The 15,755-nt window shown below is 40.2% G+C and overlaps 1 protein-coding gene across 2 annotated transcripts in view; it reads right to left on the bottom strand.

Moving 5' to 3' along the window:
- Positions 1–12,200, bottom strand: part of SHROOM3 (shroom family member 3) — a 384,232-nt gene extending 372,032 nt beyond the window's left edge. For both annotated transcript variants that reach the window (XM_060187904.1, XM_007519854.2), the window contains exon 1: positions 12,015–12,200. In XM_060187904.1, coding sequence (XP_060043887.1) covers positions 12,015–12,185 — 171 coding nt within the window. In that variant the 5' untranslated portion in view covers positions 12,186–12,200. The remainder of the gene's footprint in view (positions 1–12,014) is intronic.
- Between the last annotated feature and the right edge of the window lie 3,555 nt (positions 12,201–15,755).

The raw sequence follows: 15,755 nt of genomic DNA, 5'->3' as shown, positions 1-15,755 counted from the left end.
ATGCACTCTACTAGTAACAGAATAAGAGCTAGAAAGGCCAAACACAATGAAATAAAGTTGAATAGAGCACATATCTTCCATGAAAGACCATTTGTAGTGGTGCTGAGCCAAAGCTAAATCTTTTCACCAAGTTGGAAAGTGTGAACTTGAAGTATTCCAGAAAATTAGTGTTATATCAGTCTGTACCTCAAATGTGATTCCTTGTATTAACTACTGACAAATTCAATCCCTGACAGTTTTTGACTATTTAATATTCATGTCATCAATTAGTGTTTATTCTTGGATACTGAGCCTGATTTGGGGGAAATTAAGATTTCATTATGGCCTACTATGTTCTAGAATGCATCTAGCACAAGAGGTAAGTGCTAGTGTTTAGGCTGTTTGAGGGGAGAGGTGAACAATGTCAATTGAAGAGATAAGTACATGAAAAACAATGATAAAGTGGATATTTACCACGGTCCTGGCTGAAAAAAAAAATACTCAGAAAGGCAGACAGAGAACATGAGAATCTTGCTGATGTAAATAGTAGCAGAAAGCCTGGGAACATGCAGGGTATACATTGAAATTCTCAAAGTGACAGTCCAAATAGGTTCTTAATGTTATGATGCAAGTAATCTTCAAAGAGAACACTGAGCTACCTGCATTTTTATCAGCTTTCACACATACAAATCTACCAGTTTTACTATGACATGGAATAAAGTAGTTGAAGGAGTTCTCTAAACTATAAAATAACAATGCAATTTTTACTTTAAATAGTGTATTTTTTTTACACTGAAACTTTAAAAGGCCGTAGAAGCATCACAAACAGTAAAAGCTGTGTTGCAGGTAGGTCTCTCTTTCTCCCTCACTATATGCCCCTTCCATTTCGGCTTCTCTCTGTCACTATCAATCTCCAGTACTTATCATGCCAGAGCTATGTGGTGCTCTGTCTCTCTCTTTCAATTACTGACAAGATAAAAAAACTGTGGCTTGGGAGGTGGTTCAGTGGGTAAAGCATATATATATACATATATATATGATAGCATAGAAATCAAAGATCTAAAAATAACACAAAAATATAAACACACTGAAGCATGTTTCAAAATAATGAATTTAGGTAAATATAATACATCTCTGAGATCAAATGCAGTTTGAGACAGAGAAGGATAAAATGAGTGGATAGATGTGAGAGTGGCTGAGGGAAGAAGAAATGTAGGTTATATGAGAGCAAATTCAGGCTTAGAAGCCCAGGACACAGCCCAGCAGCCTGCCAAGATAGAACATTCTCCTGGGAAGGCAGGAAAGAACTGTTACATCCATTCTACAGATTGAGACACAAATTATCATTTGTGGCAAAAGTCATTAGAAGGGAGGGAGGGACAGTGAAAAGCAGAGAATCTTTACCTCATTTCATTTCATTGAGAAGTTCCTGGGATGTCAGACTATAAGAGATGGATGGACCCCCTGGGATGACCCCCTGACTGCAGTACATTGGAGCCTGTTGTTTGGAAGTGCATTAGAGAGATGTGGGAAACTCTGCCTCTGGCTTAAAACCCAGAATGCCCTGTAGTTTTTGGGTCTTGTTTTTCTCTCTTTGCCTTGTAATGTGTCATGGACACAACAAACATTTCTCTTTTTTAAATATATTTTGATGTGTTTATTATTGGATAGAGAGAGAAATTGAGAGGGGAGAGGAAATAGAGGGAAAGAGACAGAGAGACATCTGCAGCCGTGCTTTACCACTCATGAAGCTTTCCCTCTGCAGGCATTTGAACCTGGGTTCTTAACACTGTAATGTGAGTGCTTAACCAGGTGCACCACTGCCTGGCCCCTTAAGACAGATATTTCTTAAATTGTATTCCTACATTACAGGCATCTATTAGCTTCAACAGAAAGTGAAGTTCTTTTTTATTTATTTAAATTTATTTATTTTATTTTATTTACCAGAGCACTGCTCAACTCTGGCTTATGGTTGAGCTGTGGATTGAACCTGGTACTTCAGAGCCTCAGGTATGAGAATCTATTTGCATTACCATTGTGCTGTCTCTCCCACTCTCCAAATCAAGTCTTTTGACTCCAATTCTATATGGAATGATGCTGATCAGTGGAGAGTTGAAAGCAAAAGAAGAGCCAGGTAGTTGGGGAGATAGCTTTGTGGATGGAGGAAAGGACTTCCATTCATGAGGACCCCAGGATCAATTTCCAATACTTCTCATGCCAGAGCTATGTGGTATCCTAGTGTCTCTGGCTCTCTCTCAGTTATTGACAAAATAAACTGTGGCTTGAGAGGTGGTTCTGTAGGTAAAGCATAGAACTCTCAAGTATGAGGTCCTGAGTTTGATCCCTAGCATTGCATGTGCCAGTGTCATACTCTGAGGACTCTCTCACTCTCCTGTGCCAGTGTCATGCTCTGAGGACTCTCTCACTCTCCTGTGCCAGTGTCATGCTCTGAGGACTCTCTCACTCTCCTGTGCCAGTGTCATGCTCTGAGGACTCTCTCACTCTCCTGTGCCAGTGTCATGCTCTGAGGACTCTCTCACTCTCCTGTGCCAGTGTCATGCTCTGAGGACTCTCTCACTCTCCTGTGCCAGTGTCATGCTCTGAGGACTCTCTCACTCTCCTGTGCCAGTGTCATGCTCTGAGGACTCTCTCACTCTCCTGTGCCAGTGTCATGCTCTGAGGACTCTCTCACTCTCCTGTGCCAGTGTCATGCTCTGAGGACTCTCTCACTCTCCTGTGCCAGTGTCATGCTCTGAGGACTCTCTCACTCTCCTGTGCCAGTGTCATGCTCTGAGGACTCTCTCACTCTCCTGTGCCAGTGTCATGCTCTGAGGACTCTCTCACTCTCTTGTGCCAGTGTCATGCTCTGAGGACTCTCTCACTCTCCTATGCCAGCGTCATGCTCTGAGGACTCTCTCAGTCTCCTCTCCCCTCCTCTCCTCTCCTCTCTTCTCTTCTCTCTTATAAACAGATAAATAGATAAATCCTAATAAGTAAATAAATGAAGATGGTTTTTTAAAAAGAGGAGCTTTAGTATCTCTCTCTCTATTTGAATGAAAAGAAAAAGCAGATGAAGAGTGTATGCCTGAGGCCCTGGCTTCAAAGCAAATAAAGTAAAATTCATTAAAATGTGGCCCAGCAGGCTGAGTGCTATGCTTATGGCCATAAGGTCCTGAGTGTTCTCCTCTCTCTCACTCTCTCTCTCCCCTCACCTCTCTCATGCTAACCAATATACTATACCTTTTAAAAAATTAATTGAAACAGGAAGAAGGAGGATGATTGCCAGGAGAAGGAGGGAAAGTGAAGGGCATTGACAGGTCGATCCATACTCCCAGCCTGTCTCTCTCTTTCCATAATAGGTCAGGGATCTTGGGAGGTAGGACTCCAGGACACATAGTGGAGTCGTCTGCCCTGGGAAGTCCAGTTGGCATCATGGTATCATCTGGAACCTGGTGGCCAAAAGTTAAGATAGAAAGCAGAACAAACTGTTGACTAATCATGAACCTAAAAGCTAGAATATTGCAGAAGAAAATTTGGAGTCTCTGTTTTAGAAGAAGCTAGTAGGTTTATTTTAGTTATGTTCCAAGGGGTCCATGACCCAACTGTTTTTGCCTGCATCTGATATCTAATATTCAGCTCACCTAAGCTACTGTCTGGAGGATGGTGTCACAGTTGGAAAAAGAACCAGAAAGCTGGATCATGGAAGAGAATAGCTCCCAAATATGGGAAAAGTATATAAATATTGTTAATTGTAAACCCCATCGATTTGATCTGGGGCCCATAGTCAGCACAGGAGCCTATGTAACCTCTGCATCTCTGTAGGTCTGAGCTCACATTCTATGGTCACTGCTAGAAACATTCTGTAGTCACTGCTACGAACCAGGCTGTGCCAATTTCAGGATCCATCATGCTCGGGTGATAGGCAGAATATGGTATCCAATCTCCCTTCGGAGAATGGAACATTCCCTACCATTGTTAATCCACATTGAGGGCCAGGTCTGATAGCGGCCCACAGAGGGGTCCATTGTGTTGTTCCTGATGGTTCCATTGTGTTTTTATGATCAGTGACAGCAGTGAGGGGGATCTGTTAGAGGTCTAGGTCCGTCATGTCTGTGTGGGAATCCCAGGACTCCCTGACTAAGGCCCCCAGGTGATGGGGTGGCCTGGTAGTGACTAAAGAGTCACCATTAAAGTATGCCAGTCTCTTGCTCTTAATCAGCTTTTGTAGTCCTTACTTTGTCTGGCAAGGTTAGCTTTGGAGTGGCTGAGGAACAACAACTTTTAAAAGGTTAAATGAAAACACAAAATTCCCTAATTGATTTATCAGACATATACCAAATATTAAATTTTGGCAAGCCATTGTTAAACTGAAAAACCTTAACTTACTTGTTTTACTCTTTAAATACTCATGTGTGTGTTTTCAAACTACCCTCAACTTCTTTCTAACAAAGATCTTTAGTAATATTTATCTCACTCTTCATTTTACTACATTTTCATTTCCATCATTGTGGAAATTAAGACTGTAGATAACAAAGAAAAGAATGGATGAAGAATGGAAAGGTCTACAACTTACAGGAGTTAACATCTTAACAGGGAGCTAGGATTTATACAAAAAGTATCAATGTTAAACCAGAAAATAGTGATTCTCTCCCTAGCTGAACTTTACACACACACACACACACACACACACTTGCTAAGACAGAAACCAACTTAACAAATAAATGAACTTTGTTTCTCCATTGCCTCTCTGCGTAATGAGGAAATTGGACTAAATGATTATTGAGAGATTTTGTAGCTCTAAACTCCTGTGAGTCATTCAGCATTTATTGATGATTTGTTGTGTGTGAGAAATGAGAAGTATTTTGCTAGAAGATATAGCTTGAGTGAAACTCATTTGACTTTAAAGAGATTACCGGTGGTTTTTTTCTTTTTGGCAGGATGCCACATGCAAACAGCAATCTGTATTTGTAGATGCTATGAGTAGAGGGGTTGAAGGAATGAGAGGAAGGAGGAGTTAACACAAGTACAGAGCAGAGGTAGCTGGGACATGAGGAAATAACAGATTAGTTTAAGGGCAGCACAGAGAGAGGCTACCAGAGTATGGACAGGAGCAGATGTTAAAGAAAGATAAGGAGAAAAACTCATATTGGCATTTAAAATATCAATAACTACTTAGTGTTGCTGGTACTTGGAAAGAGATGAAAAAGATCACACTGGGATGAACTATACCACCCAGTCCAAGATCTTAGATAACTGTCTAAAAGTTAATTTCAAATTTAGTTTAAGGGCCATGTCTGAAGAACTGTTTTAGTACAGAAGAAATAGATCAAGAGGGGACTGACCAATGGTGTTATGTTGAGACTGAGAGGCACAAGGACACTAGGAGGCTGGAAAGTGCTGAATCAGCACAGATAAAGGCAGAAGGTCCAGCAATGAGGGAGTCTCAATATGACCATCCAGGCATTTAATCATGTTCCAAATGCATACTTTCCTAGTGTTAGGACTGTTCACATTTCTGGATTTCTCAAAGAGCAGTAAAGCAGTTCATTTTACATCTAAATGGTAGGTTGACTGGGATGTTTAGGGTGAATCCAGAGGAGGAATTAAAGAGAAGATTCACTAATCAGGGCATATTTCCAAGATTAGAAGATCCCAGTAAAAGAAATTATTTTAAAATCTGAGCAGTGTCAGTCCGCAGGACACCTGGGATGTGTGTTTCAGGATGCCTCTGGCTTTACATCACAAACAGATCCACTACAGACTGAAGAGGGCAAGTGAGCTGAGCCTTGGTAGACAGGAGTTTGAGAGGAGAAGGAATGATGATCTCAAAGATGAAACCACTAGGGGCCAGACACTGGCACACCTGGTTGAGTGCACACATTACAGTGAACAAAGACCCAGGTTCAAGCCCCTGGTCCCCACCTGCAGGGGAAAAGCTTCACAAGTGGTGAAGCAGGGCTGCAGGTGTCTCTCTGTCTCTCTCCCTCCTTCTCTATCTCCCCCTCCCATCTCAATTTATCTCTACCCAATAAATAAATAAAATATTAAAAAAACAAAAGATGAAACCATCATGGCTTATACAAGTGGTGGCACAGAAGACAGTTCTGCTAGAGCAGAGATCTCTCCTAGGGCCATGAGAATCAGAACTGTGCACACCAAAAGTCAATGATACAAGAGACATAAAAGAATAGAGGGGCAGGTGGTGGTGCAACTGGTAGGGTACACAGTACACATTATAGTACACATTACCATATGCAAGGACCAGAGTTCAAGCACCTGTTGTATGCTTTACATTGGGTTGTTCTAGCTCTCCCCCTGCCAAGAAAATTGGTTCAGTCCTGCTAGTTTCGTGGGCCCGCTTGTCCCCGCCCCAAGGAACCCTGAGAGAGTTCCAGAGTTCGAGAGTTGGAGAGTTCTTGGTGCCGCCGTGTGAGAAGGAAGCAGGAGAGTTTTGTTTGGTGATTAGTTTGGGTTAGTTTATGAATCGTTGTTCCTGAATAAAGAAATATAGCTTCCCTGCCCAGCCATGTGTCCTCGAGTCTCTTGTCTACCGCCGCGACGCTAGCCCGGCCTGCTGGAGCCCCTTAATTTTAACAACAGTCTCCGACTACAGGGGGAAGCTTCCTAAGCAGTGAAGCAGGACCACAGGTGTCTCATTTTCTCTCTATCTCCCCATCTCCTCTCAGTTTCTCTCTGTCTTTATCCAAAAATGAATAAATTAAAAAAGAAAATATAAAAGTAAATAAATCAAAATTTTAAAGACTAGGGCACAACATAGGTATAAACTCACAAACAAGACAGGAAAGAGAAAACAAAAGGTGAAACCTAGCCTGGGTGTGGTATATGGCATCAAAATAAAGGAACCTGGCAGAGGGAGGCAGGCAAGGCACAGGGGGTAGAGGTGTAGGATGTCGGGGACACAGTGCATGATGGTGGAGAAAGACTGGGTGGGTGGTGGGTGGTGGATGTCATGGCACCTGGGGAAGGCCTGGTGTTGTGATGTCTTTCCTCTGTGTCTATCTGAATGAAAAAGTGGCCCAGGAGCAGTGAAATTGCTTTTGTGCAAAACCCCACTTCAAAAACAAAATTCTCCAATTCTCACATAAAAAAATTAGCAGCAGAGTAACTTGTTCATGAAGTTCTGAAAATTAAATGAGTTAACACATACAATCTCCTGCAATAGGTCCTGGTACATAATAAGCACTAGCCAGTACCAGTGTCACTGCTGTTGAATATTGTCAGTTGCTTCTTGATTTCTGAACCTCGGGGGCAGGTGCACTGGCCACAGGTGGAACTGCTTTCCTCAGCCACGATATGGGGTGAATCATAATAAAACCATGCTGCCAACTTCCTGAACTATTGAATTACATGAGCTTCCATACAGAATAACTTTTTTTTTCAAGATACTCTTTCTTTTTGAAGTTCACAGACTGCTTTTTCCTCAACCTCACCCTTTCTTTTCAAAGACATTAAATTCCAGAGAAAGCAATTTGAAAATGATTTCTTTTATAGCCACTCTTTTGTATTTCCCTTTCCCGTATTTATTCTGTCTCATTTGAATCTAAAGAAAAATAGTTCATTTGCTGCATTGTCACACCACACTAGGCTACTTATAACTGCTTTGTGTAAATGTACATGCCTTTTATGTGGATGGCCCAATGTTTACTGCCCCTTCCTTTCTGCTATAATGAGGTCACCCTAGACTGAGACATAGTGAACATTCAGTTAGCAGCACATGAGTCATTGTGCACTGTTCTTCATTGTCCTAGAAAGATTTGGGATACACAGGATCAGTCACTAAATTTTCCTTTAGTTCCGTGTTGCAGATGGAATAAAGGTTGCTAATAGCTTCAAAAAAGGAGATTATTTTGATGGCTATTCTGAGCCCATTGCAATCCCATGGGTCTTATTTTCTTTTTAATTTATTGGATAAAAACAACCAGAAATTGAGAGGAAGGAAGGGGTGGGGGAGGGGAGAGGGAGAGAGAGAGAGGGAGAGGGCGAGATAGAGCTGCTGCACTGCTTCACCACTTGTGAAGCTTTCCCCCTGCAGGTGGGGACTGGTAGTTTGAACATGGGTCCTTGTGCATTATAATGTACATTCAACCAGGTGCACCACCACCTAGCCCTCCTCCCCCAATGGTCTTTAAAAGTAGAAGAGAGAGGTCGAAATTCCTGAGGGACTCAACCTGCTGGCCCTGAAGAGGAAGAAAGAAGACCAGTAGCCAGGGAGTCAAGGGCAGCCTCTAGAAACTAAAGATGTCAAACAATTAGCTTTCTACTAGCACTTCCAGAAAGGATCAAAACCTAGCCAACACCTTGGCTTTAGCCTAGCAAGACTCATTGGACAGCTGACCTACAGAACTGTAAGATAATAAATTTGTGTCATTTGATGACACTAAATTTGTGGTAATTTGTTGTAAAAGCAATGGGAAATTAACACATGTTGCATATCTGGAGATCCACCTGGCTTCCTTCTGGGACTCTGTGTTCTTACTTAAACTGCTGCTCTGTTTTGTCCTTACATGTTCAGAAGGAGTCAGAGAGAGACAGAAGTGCCAGTTCTGTACCAGGCATTCAACAAGATCCTACAAATGCAAGATAACTAAAATTCAGTATATGCCTTTCCATTTGCTTAAAAAATAAATATTTGCATACCTGAACTCTGAATTAGATGTGGGAAAAACGGAAAGAAAGGAGCATTATCTTAAAGATGGTTACAACTTTTGGGAAAACAACACAATATTTATTTATTTATTTGTTTATTTATTTTTGCCACCAGGGTTTTTTCATGCCTGTGGGATTCCACCACTCAGCTCTCTTCTGTTCTCTTCCCTCTCCTCTTCTCTTCTCTTCTCCTCTCCTTCTCTCTCTCTCTCTCTCTCTCTCTTTCTCTCTCTCTCTCAGAAACTCCAAACCACTCCAACACTCAGGAAGCTTCCCCTTGGCATGGTGTTCCCATGAATGTGGTACCAGGGGTCCTACCCAGGTCCTCAGGTCTGGTAAAGGATATTCTCTACCAGATCACTCATCTCCAAGCCACTCAACACAAGTTTTAAAAAATATAATCAGTTACCTGGTGATTACCATCTTGAAACCATTAGATTGCTCCAGAGTATACCCTTAAACCTTTTATTTTGTCAAGGGCCATCTGGACCTTGAGAGCTTGTTTGGAGGTTCTAGCAGAGGAGCGCAGCTACTCTTATACCCTCTACCGAAGTCGGGCGGGTCTCTATTCGGGGAAGGCCATCCTCTTGGACTGCACGCAGCTTCGGGAGGGATGCAGATGGAGCAGTGAGGGAGGAAGGGGACACCCGCCTAGCCAGCCAGATCAGCCAAATCAACCCTGGCGATTGATCAAAGGGGTGACAGATGTCACAGCCAGATCGCCCTCATATCCTGTCAAGGGCCATTTGGATATTTATAACAGCATTCAAGAGCAATGGCTATCAAGTGAAGGAGATTGGCAGCACAATGTCTGAGAGGAAGGGGACTAACAATTCCATGACCCTGCAGTCGCAGACATTCCAGATCTTGGACTATCTGTACATAGCAATCACCCCTCCAATGGGGCATCACCTCTTTCAGGGCGCATGAGACCCTACTAAGTTTTTACTGTGTCTTGAATTTTGCATTCAGTTCTTTTTTTTTTTTCTTGCATTCAGTTCTATAAAATAAACTCCCCCCAAAAAATATCAATTTAAATTTTAGCGTTTATTGTTGCTATGGACAAAGCTCTAGATTTACTGAATTTCAAGCTGCATGCAGTTACCTTGGCAGGGCCAGACCAAATGATTTAGTGGGCCATTATATAGCCTACAGATTGGAGATCTCCCTGACCTCCAAAAGAAGAGTAAATGCCTTTTCTTTCTCTCATTTCCACTTCTGACCAACTGGAAAGTAGGTGTTGTGGCAAGTCACAATTGTGCCAAAGAGATGACTAAGAGATGCCAAAGAGACTACCCCAAGGATGAAAGTAAGAAAGTAGAGAGACTTGGGACCCTAACACCTTAGGCAGCCATCTTTCAGGCTAGCTTCAGCTCAGAATGTTCCATGAGTGAGACAGAAATTCCTACAATGTCCAATCTATTGTTATTTTTTATCTTTGTACAACAGCCAAGTCTGTATCCTAATACAAATGTCTGACAAAATAATGAAAACCAATCACCACACTCTTTACTAAGCTATCTTGAGCTCCTTCTGAGTGCCAGGCACTACACTAAATGATCTTCAAAATGTGCTCTCATGATTCCCACACATAAGGAGATGTTAGTATACCTTGATTTTGCAAATAAAATGGAATCTTAGTGGAGAAACTCATTGGTGTTAGGATTAAGCCTATCTGACAGCAAACTACAAGAGACAAAACATCCTTAGAGGTTTGACAAGTTGAGTCTACATTTGAATTTTTAAGTGCAGAGATGGTATTTATGTATCTGCTAGGTATGCTCAGTTGTCTGTCCAGCACACATTCCCTCTTTATTCCTGAACACTCAACTTCAAATTATGCAAATGATGAACAGAAGTTCCTTGACATCAGGAAAAGTAGGTTCTTCTTGAAGATCACAGAAGACAAACCCTGACTAGTCTAAACTACTTACAATAATCCCTTTAGGCAATAATTGTTCTGAGAATATGTGTGTGACACAGTACTGGTCAGCAAAATGTTAGTGAAAGTTTGATAGGAAGGGTATTCTTTTCTAAACAAAAATCCAAAACCCTACCCATAATGAGGATCCAACTCTGGAGGTATGGCATCCATAATTTAGCCACAAAGCCAAAAGCCAACACCTTAAGAATGAAAGAGATGAGATATAAGTATAGCCCTTCAAACTATTATTAAACTGCTGCTCCTTGCCTGTATACCCTGTCTCCATACTTGTGATATGAGAAAAAGAAACCCCCAAGTAACTCATCCCACGGATCAGTCAGCTTTCCACTTAAATCTGGAAGCCCTTTTAGCAGATTTACACACATATCTTTTGTTTTCATGGGAATGATAAGGAAAGGTCACAGCTCACAGTGGTATCTTGCCCAGTCATAACTTACTGCTGGGAACTAATATTTCCCACAGACTCATCTGCGATAAATATCATTTCACTCTTTCTCAATACATTTGGGGATTTTAAAAAAATAACCTTAAATAGGTAATAGAGGTCTAGTGAAGTGCATATTTATTCTTTTCTACTCTCAAACTGAAAATACTTTCCCTCTCTCTCAATTACAAACATTTCTGGGTAAAGCCAATATGTGAACGTCACTTATAGCCTGTTATTATAAGATGTTAACTTTTTTAAAGAAGTTATCTGTAATTACTCTTAATCTTTATAGTTTAGAAGAAAATCGTGAAATACTGAATTCACTGCACTTACAGAATTCATTCCATGAGTATCTCTACTCACATCAAAAATCAATGGAGTACTGAGGCATGTTGTAAGATGATCAAAGTTTAAAAACTGTTAAATACATGTATAAATAGGAGAAGCAGGAGTAAATATGCCCTTGAATTATACTGAAAACTGAATTATGGTCTTCTCTGTGTAGAATAAGCAGCAAGTAATGTTTATGCAATCAGTTACCTAGAATCATAACCAAATTATAAAATATTGAAGTCTTGATATTTTCAACTGAAGGGAAAGAGCAGGCATTTTAGTAGCCATTTGCTAAATAAAAGCCCACATATATTTATAGCACCTCACCACTTTAACTGTGCTATTAATCTTTAATCTGATTTATCACTGAAATGGCCATGTGATAGCTGGTTTTGTACTATTTCATTCACAAAATATTAAAAATAAAAAGATTATCCACCAGAAAGCACATTCTTTCTGGGGGTTAGACACATTTTTCTTTCAAAGACCAGCTATACTGAGCTTTTCCAGATATGCTTAGAAAGGTATGAAACAGCAAAGTATTCAATTCCCAGGAAGTCCTCCAGCATTATATTTGCATTTTTGACAAACCTGACAAAAGCTGAAAAGTTTAAAGAGCAATTTGTATAAAATCATGTAGGGGCTGGGGAGGAGGAAGCCTACCTTAGAGATGATTAATGGCTCTCCATGTTCCAGGCCACCTTTCAAAGTAAAACCCCAAGGAGCTCCTCCCTGCAGGAGCACGTCCAAGTAAATGTATCTTCCCTCCGAGGTGGTGGTGGTGGAGCTCTGTGTGGTACTAGTCTCTTCCAAATTCTCCGTGGTCCTCATCATGGTAAACACAGGACTCCTCTAGTTAAAATTTAAGCGTCTAAACTGATTCAGAAGAGCAAAGCTCCTATAGCATAATACTTGCTATAGAGATGTTCCAAGCAACCAGTTCTTTCAGATGTAAAGTGTGATATTCTCTGCTCAATTCAAAAATGCTGAAACCAGAAGAGCTTTCACTTCACCATTTCTGAATGCAAATCCTTCTTCCGCTTCTCACTGCAGCTCCTGAGTGGCACGTGTCTCTCCAGTTGGGAAAAAAAAATGTCTTTCAACCTCACTCTGAAGATTCTCTCTCTTCTCTTCTCTTCTCTTCTCTTCTCTTCTCTTCTCTTCTCTTCTCTTCTCTTCTCTTCTCTTCTTCTCTCTTCTTCTCTCTCTCTCTCTGTCACACACACACCTACCTCAAAATTTTTTCTGTGTTTTACAGAAGAAATTTAAAGTAGTGAGAAAAAATGCAAAACTCAAATGAAGACTTCATTTTTGATTGATCATCAACCCTTTCTTCTTCTTTGAGTGAAATTTACCATTACAATAGCCTCCCCTCTCCCCCAGAAGTAGCTTTAAAAGAAAGAAAGCACTTACTTACTATGCTTCTGCTTGCTCCAGAGTTTGCTAGAGTGCCCCAAAGAGACAGAAAAGCCAGTCTTTTTGCTGATGTTTATCAGCAGTAGGTTTGTTTCTTGCAGATGTCGAGAAAGATGAAAATGTGGTAAACTAATCCTCAGTGGAGGAAAAAAATGTGCAGGAGGCAGCTTAGTTCTTTCTTTGGTATTTTCAGTGATGATCACTCACCGAAGCCAACTGCCTCCTCTGAGAGAAAGGTTAAGAAAGTGAGGAAAATGGATTAAGACTAATAGAGGCACTGCCACTTGTCTGCACTGTAAGCACTGCACTGAGGAATTCTGTTCAGCACAAAGACCTGACCAATCAAAACAATCTTACAGTTAGTAAATGGTTAAAAATGTCATACAGATAGCTAACTACTTAGAGAAGAAATGTAAGAGCTAGAAGACTATTTTTTACCTGTGTTTATTAAAGTAGAATGGGGATAAGGCACAGGCATTGATGATTTTCTTGTAAACTCTAGGAATTCTGCTGTGAAGCCAAGTTTAGAAACTGTACCCTGAGTGGTTGTGGTAAACATTTAAACTGATGTTAGGGTGACGACATAAGAGCTCTATTTTATTTTGTTATTGTTCACTAGAAGGAAATACTAAATATAATGTATGACCTGCCTCTCCTCTTGAAACAGAACTTGTCACTCAAATTTCTGCTTGTTTGACTCAGTACAAACAGGAAACAGCAGGCTTTCATCTGTGTCTTAATTGTTAGATACTCTAAGATTATCTGTGGTGCATTCTTTAAATGAAAAGACAGTCTTTAATGCCTGGCAAGTCATAGGCACTTGAAGCTGACAATTGTGTGATTTATGGGTACAATGGAGTTTTTAATTAAGTTATGTAAAATTTAACATTAATGTTTTTTATTAAAATTAGAATATCAAAAGATAAACTATATAGAACCTGGGAGTGGCACATCCAGTTGAGCACACACTTTACGAAAGGATTACTATATCTTCGGGGCCAGGTGGTGGCACATCTGGTTAAGTGCTTACATTATAGTGTGCCCAGGTTTAAGCCGCTGGTCCACATCTACAAGGGGGAAGCTTCACCAGTGGTAAAGCAGGGCTGCAGGTGTCTTTCTGTCTCTCTTCCTCTCTGTCTCTCTCTCCCCTTCAATTCCTGTCTCTACCCAATAATAAAATTAAAATAAACAAAAAAGGTACCTACCTATATATTTTACCCAGTAGGCTCAGCTATATTGGAATAATTTAAAATAATTCCCGTAAATATGGTTGCTAAAATTATTTCTGCTAAGAATAATATGAGGTTAAAATTTACTGCTTTAAACATTAAAATCAAGATTTGCACTTTTAGTTTTAAAAAGGCTAAAAATTACTATGGCTTTTGAGGCTAATTAATGTTAGTGTTTGTGTCTATAATTAATGTAACAGCAAAGCAAACTATAAATAAGATTAAGTGACATTTAATGTAAAACAGATGACAAACATTACTTGATTTTCAGTTGTAACTTCATCTGAAGAGCTCAAAGACCAACAAGTAACATAAAATCTCATTTGCATGTGATGATAATATTTTTAGTGGAAATAAAGTAAGCCAAATGAAATTATATAGTAAAGAATGGCTAGTTTTTAAGGATAATTTATACATTTTTATTAGGGTTTCCTTTTGCAACTTGTTTTATAAATTAAGAGTAAAAGAAGAAACACTCATTTCTCTTTACTCCATTTATCCTCAGTACACATATTTTTAAATGAAAACTAGAGAAATGACTAGTTGCTTTTGAAGTTATCTTTCATAGTTCTGATCTTGTCTCAGATTCACTTTACAAAAACACAGACGTTTACAGCCTCAACAATTAATACTAAAAGTAATAAAGTTGGAAAGAAATAAGACAGGAAATAAGGAAATGATAAACAATTAATAGACCTCAGGACCTGTAGACCAACTGAACACAAGATACAAAGCTGGATCTATGAGATTACCTCTCTGCTTTCTCTCTTTCTAATGTTTCCTTCCATCTGCCTCCAACTTAGAATTCCTCCTACTTCCCTGATTATGTTCTTCCCCTTCATGACAAATACATGCAAGGCAGCTTAGAACTTTACTTTCTGTCTGTACGTAGGACAATTCCAACTATCAGTAATTGAATCCATATATTGCTACCAATGTGAATATTACTCTGGGGCAGAAAATGTCACTCATATTGACTTCCATTTGTTGGATTTTTTTTTCTTTTAACATTTTGCCTCCAGGGTTATTGCTGAGGCTGGGTGCCTGTATGCACTACGATTCCACTGCTCCTGGCGGCCATCTTTTTTTCATTGCGGTTATTGCTGTTATTATCATTGTTGTTATTGTTGGACAGGACAGAGAAACTGAGAGAGAAGGGAAAGACAGAGAGGAGGAGAGAGAGATAGATACCTGCAGAACTGCTTCACCGCTTGTGAAGCATTTAACCCGGTGTGCCCCCGCCGGCCCCCTGGATTATTTTATTTATTTTACTTAGTTAGTTAGTTAGTTAGTTAAATAGCAACAGACAAAGGAAAAGGGGGAGCGAGAAAGAGGCCACAGCACAAAGCTTTCTTCAATGCCAGGCTCAAAATCATGCCATGTGCATGGCAAAGCTATACACTATCCAAATGAACTATTTCACTGACTCTATTAGGCATTCTTACACCTCCGCTTTTAAAATATAGTTTCAGGGCCTCTCTACATACCACCACTGAGTGGTCACCCTGGAACAATTTTTTTAAATTATTATTTAAACTTAAAGAAGGGTGGAGAGTAGAGAAAGGTAGTGGCAGACAATAAAAGTGGATTTTTTTTTTTGCCTCCAGGGTTATTTCTGGGGCTCAGTGCCTGCACCATGAATCCACTGCTCCTGGAGATTATCCACCCCCCTTGTTGCCCTTGTTGTAGCCTCCTTGTGGTCATTATTGTTGTTGTTGATGTCATTAGTTGTTGGGTAGGACAGAGAGAAATCGAGAGA

Source organism: Erinaceus europaeus, chromosome 3 (assembly GCF_950295315.1).
Source record: "Erinaceus europaeus chromosome 3, mEriEur2.1, whole genome shotgun sequence".
Lineage (NCBI taxonomy): Eukaryota > Metazoa > Chordata > Mammalia > Eulipotyphla > Erinaceidae > Erinaceus > Erinaceus europaeus.
The sequence above is the reverse complement of the archived record's forward strand: the minus strand, read 5'-3'. Positions and strand labels throughout refer to the sequence as shown.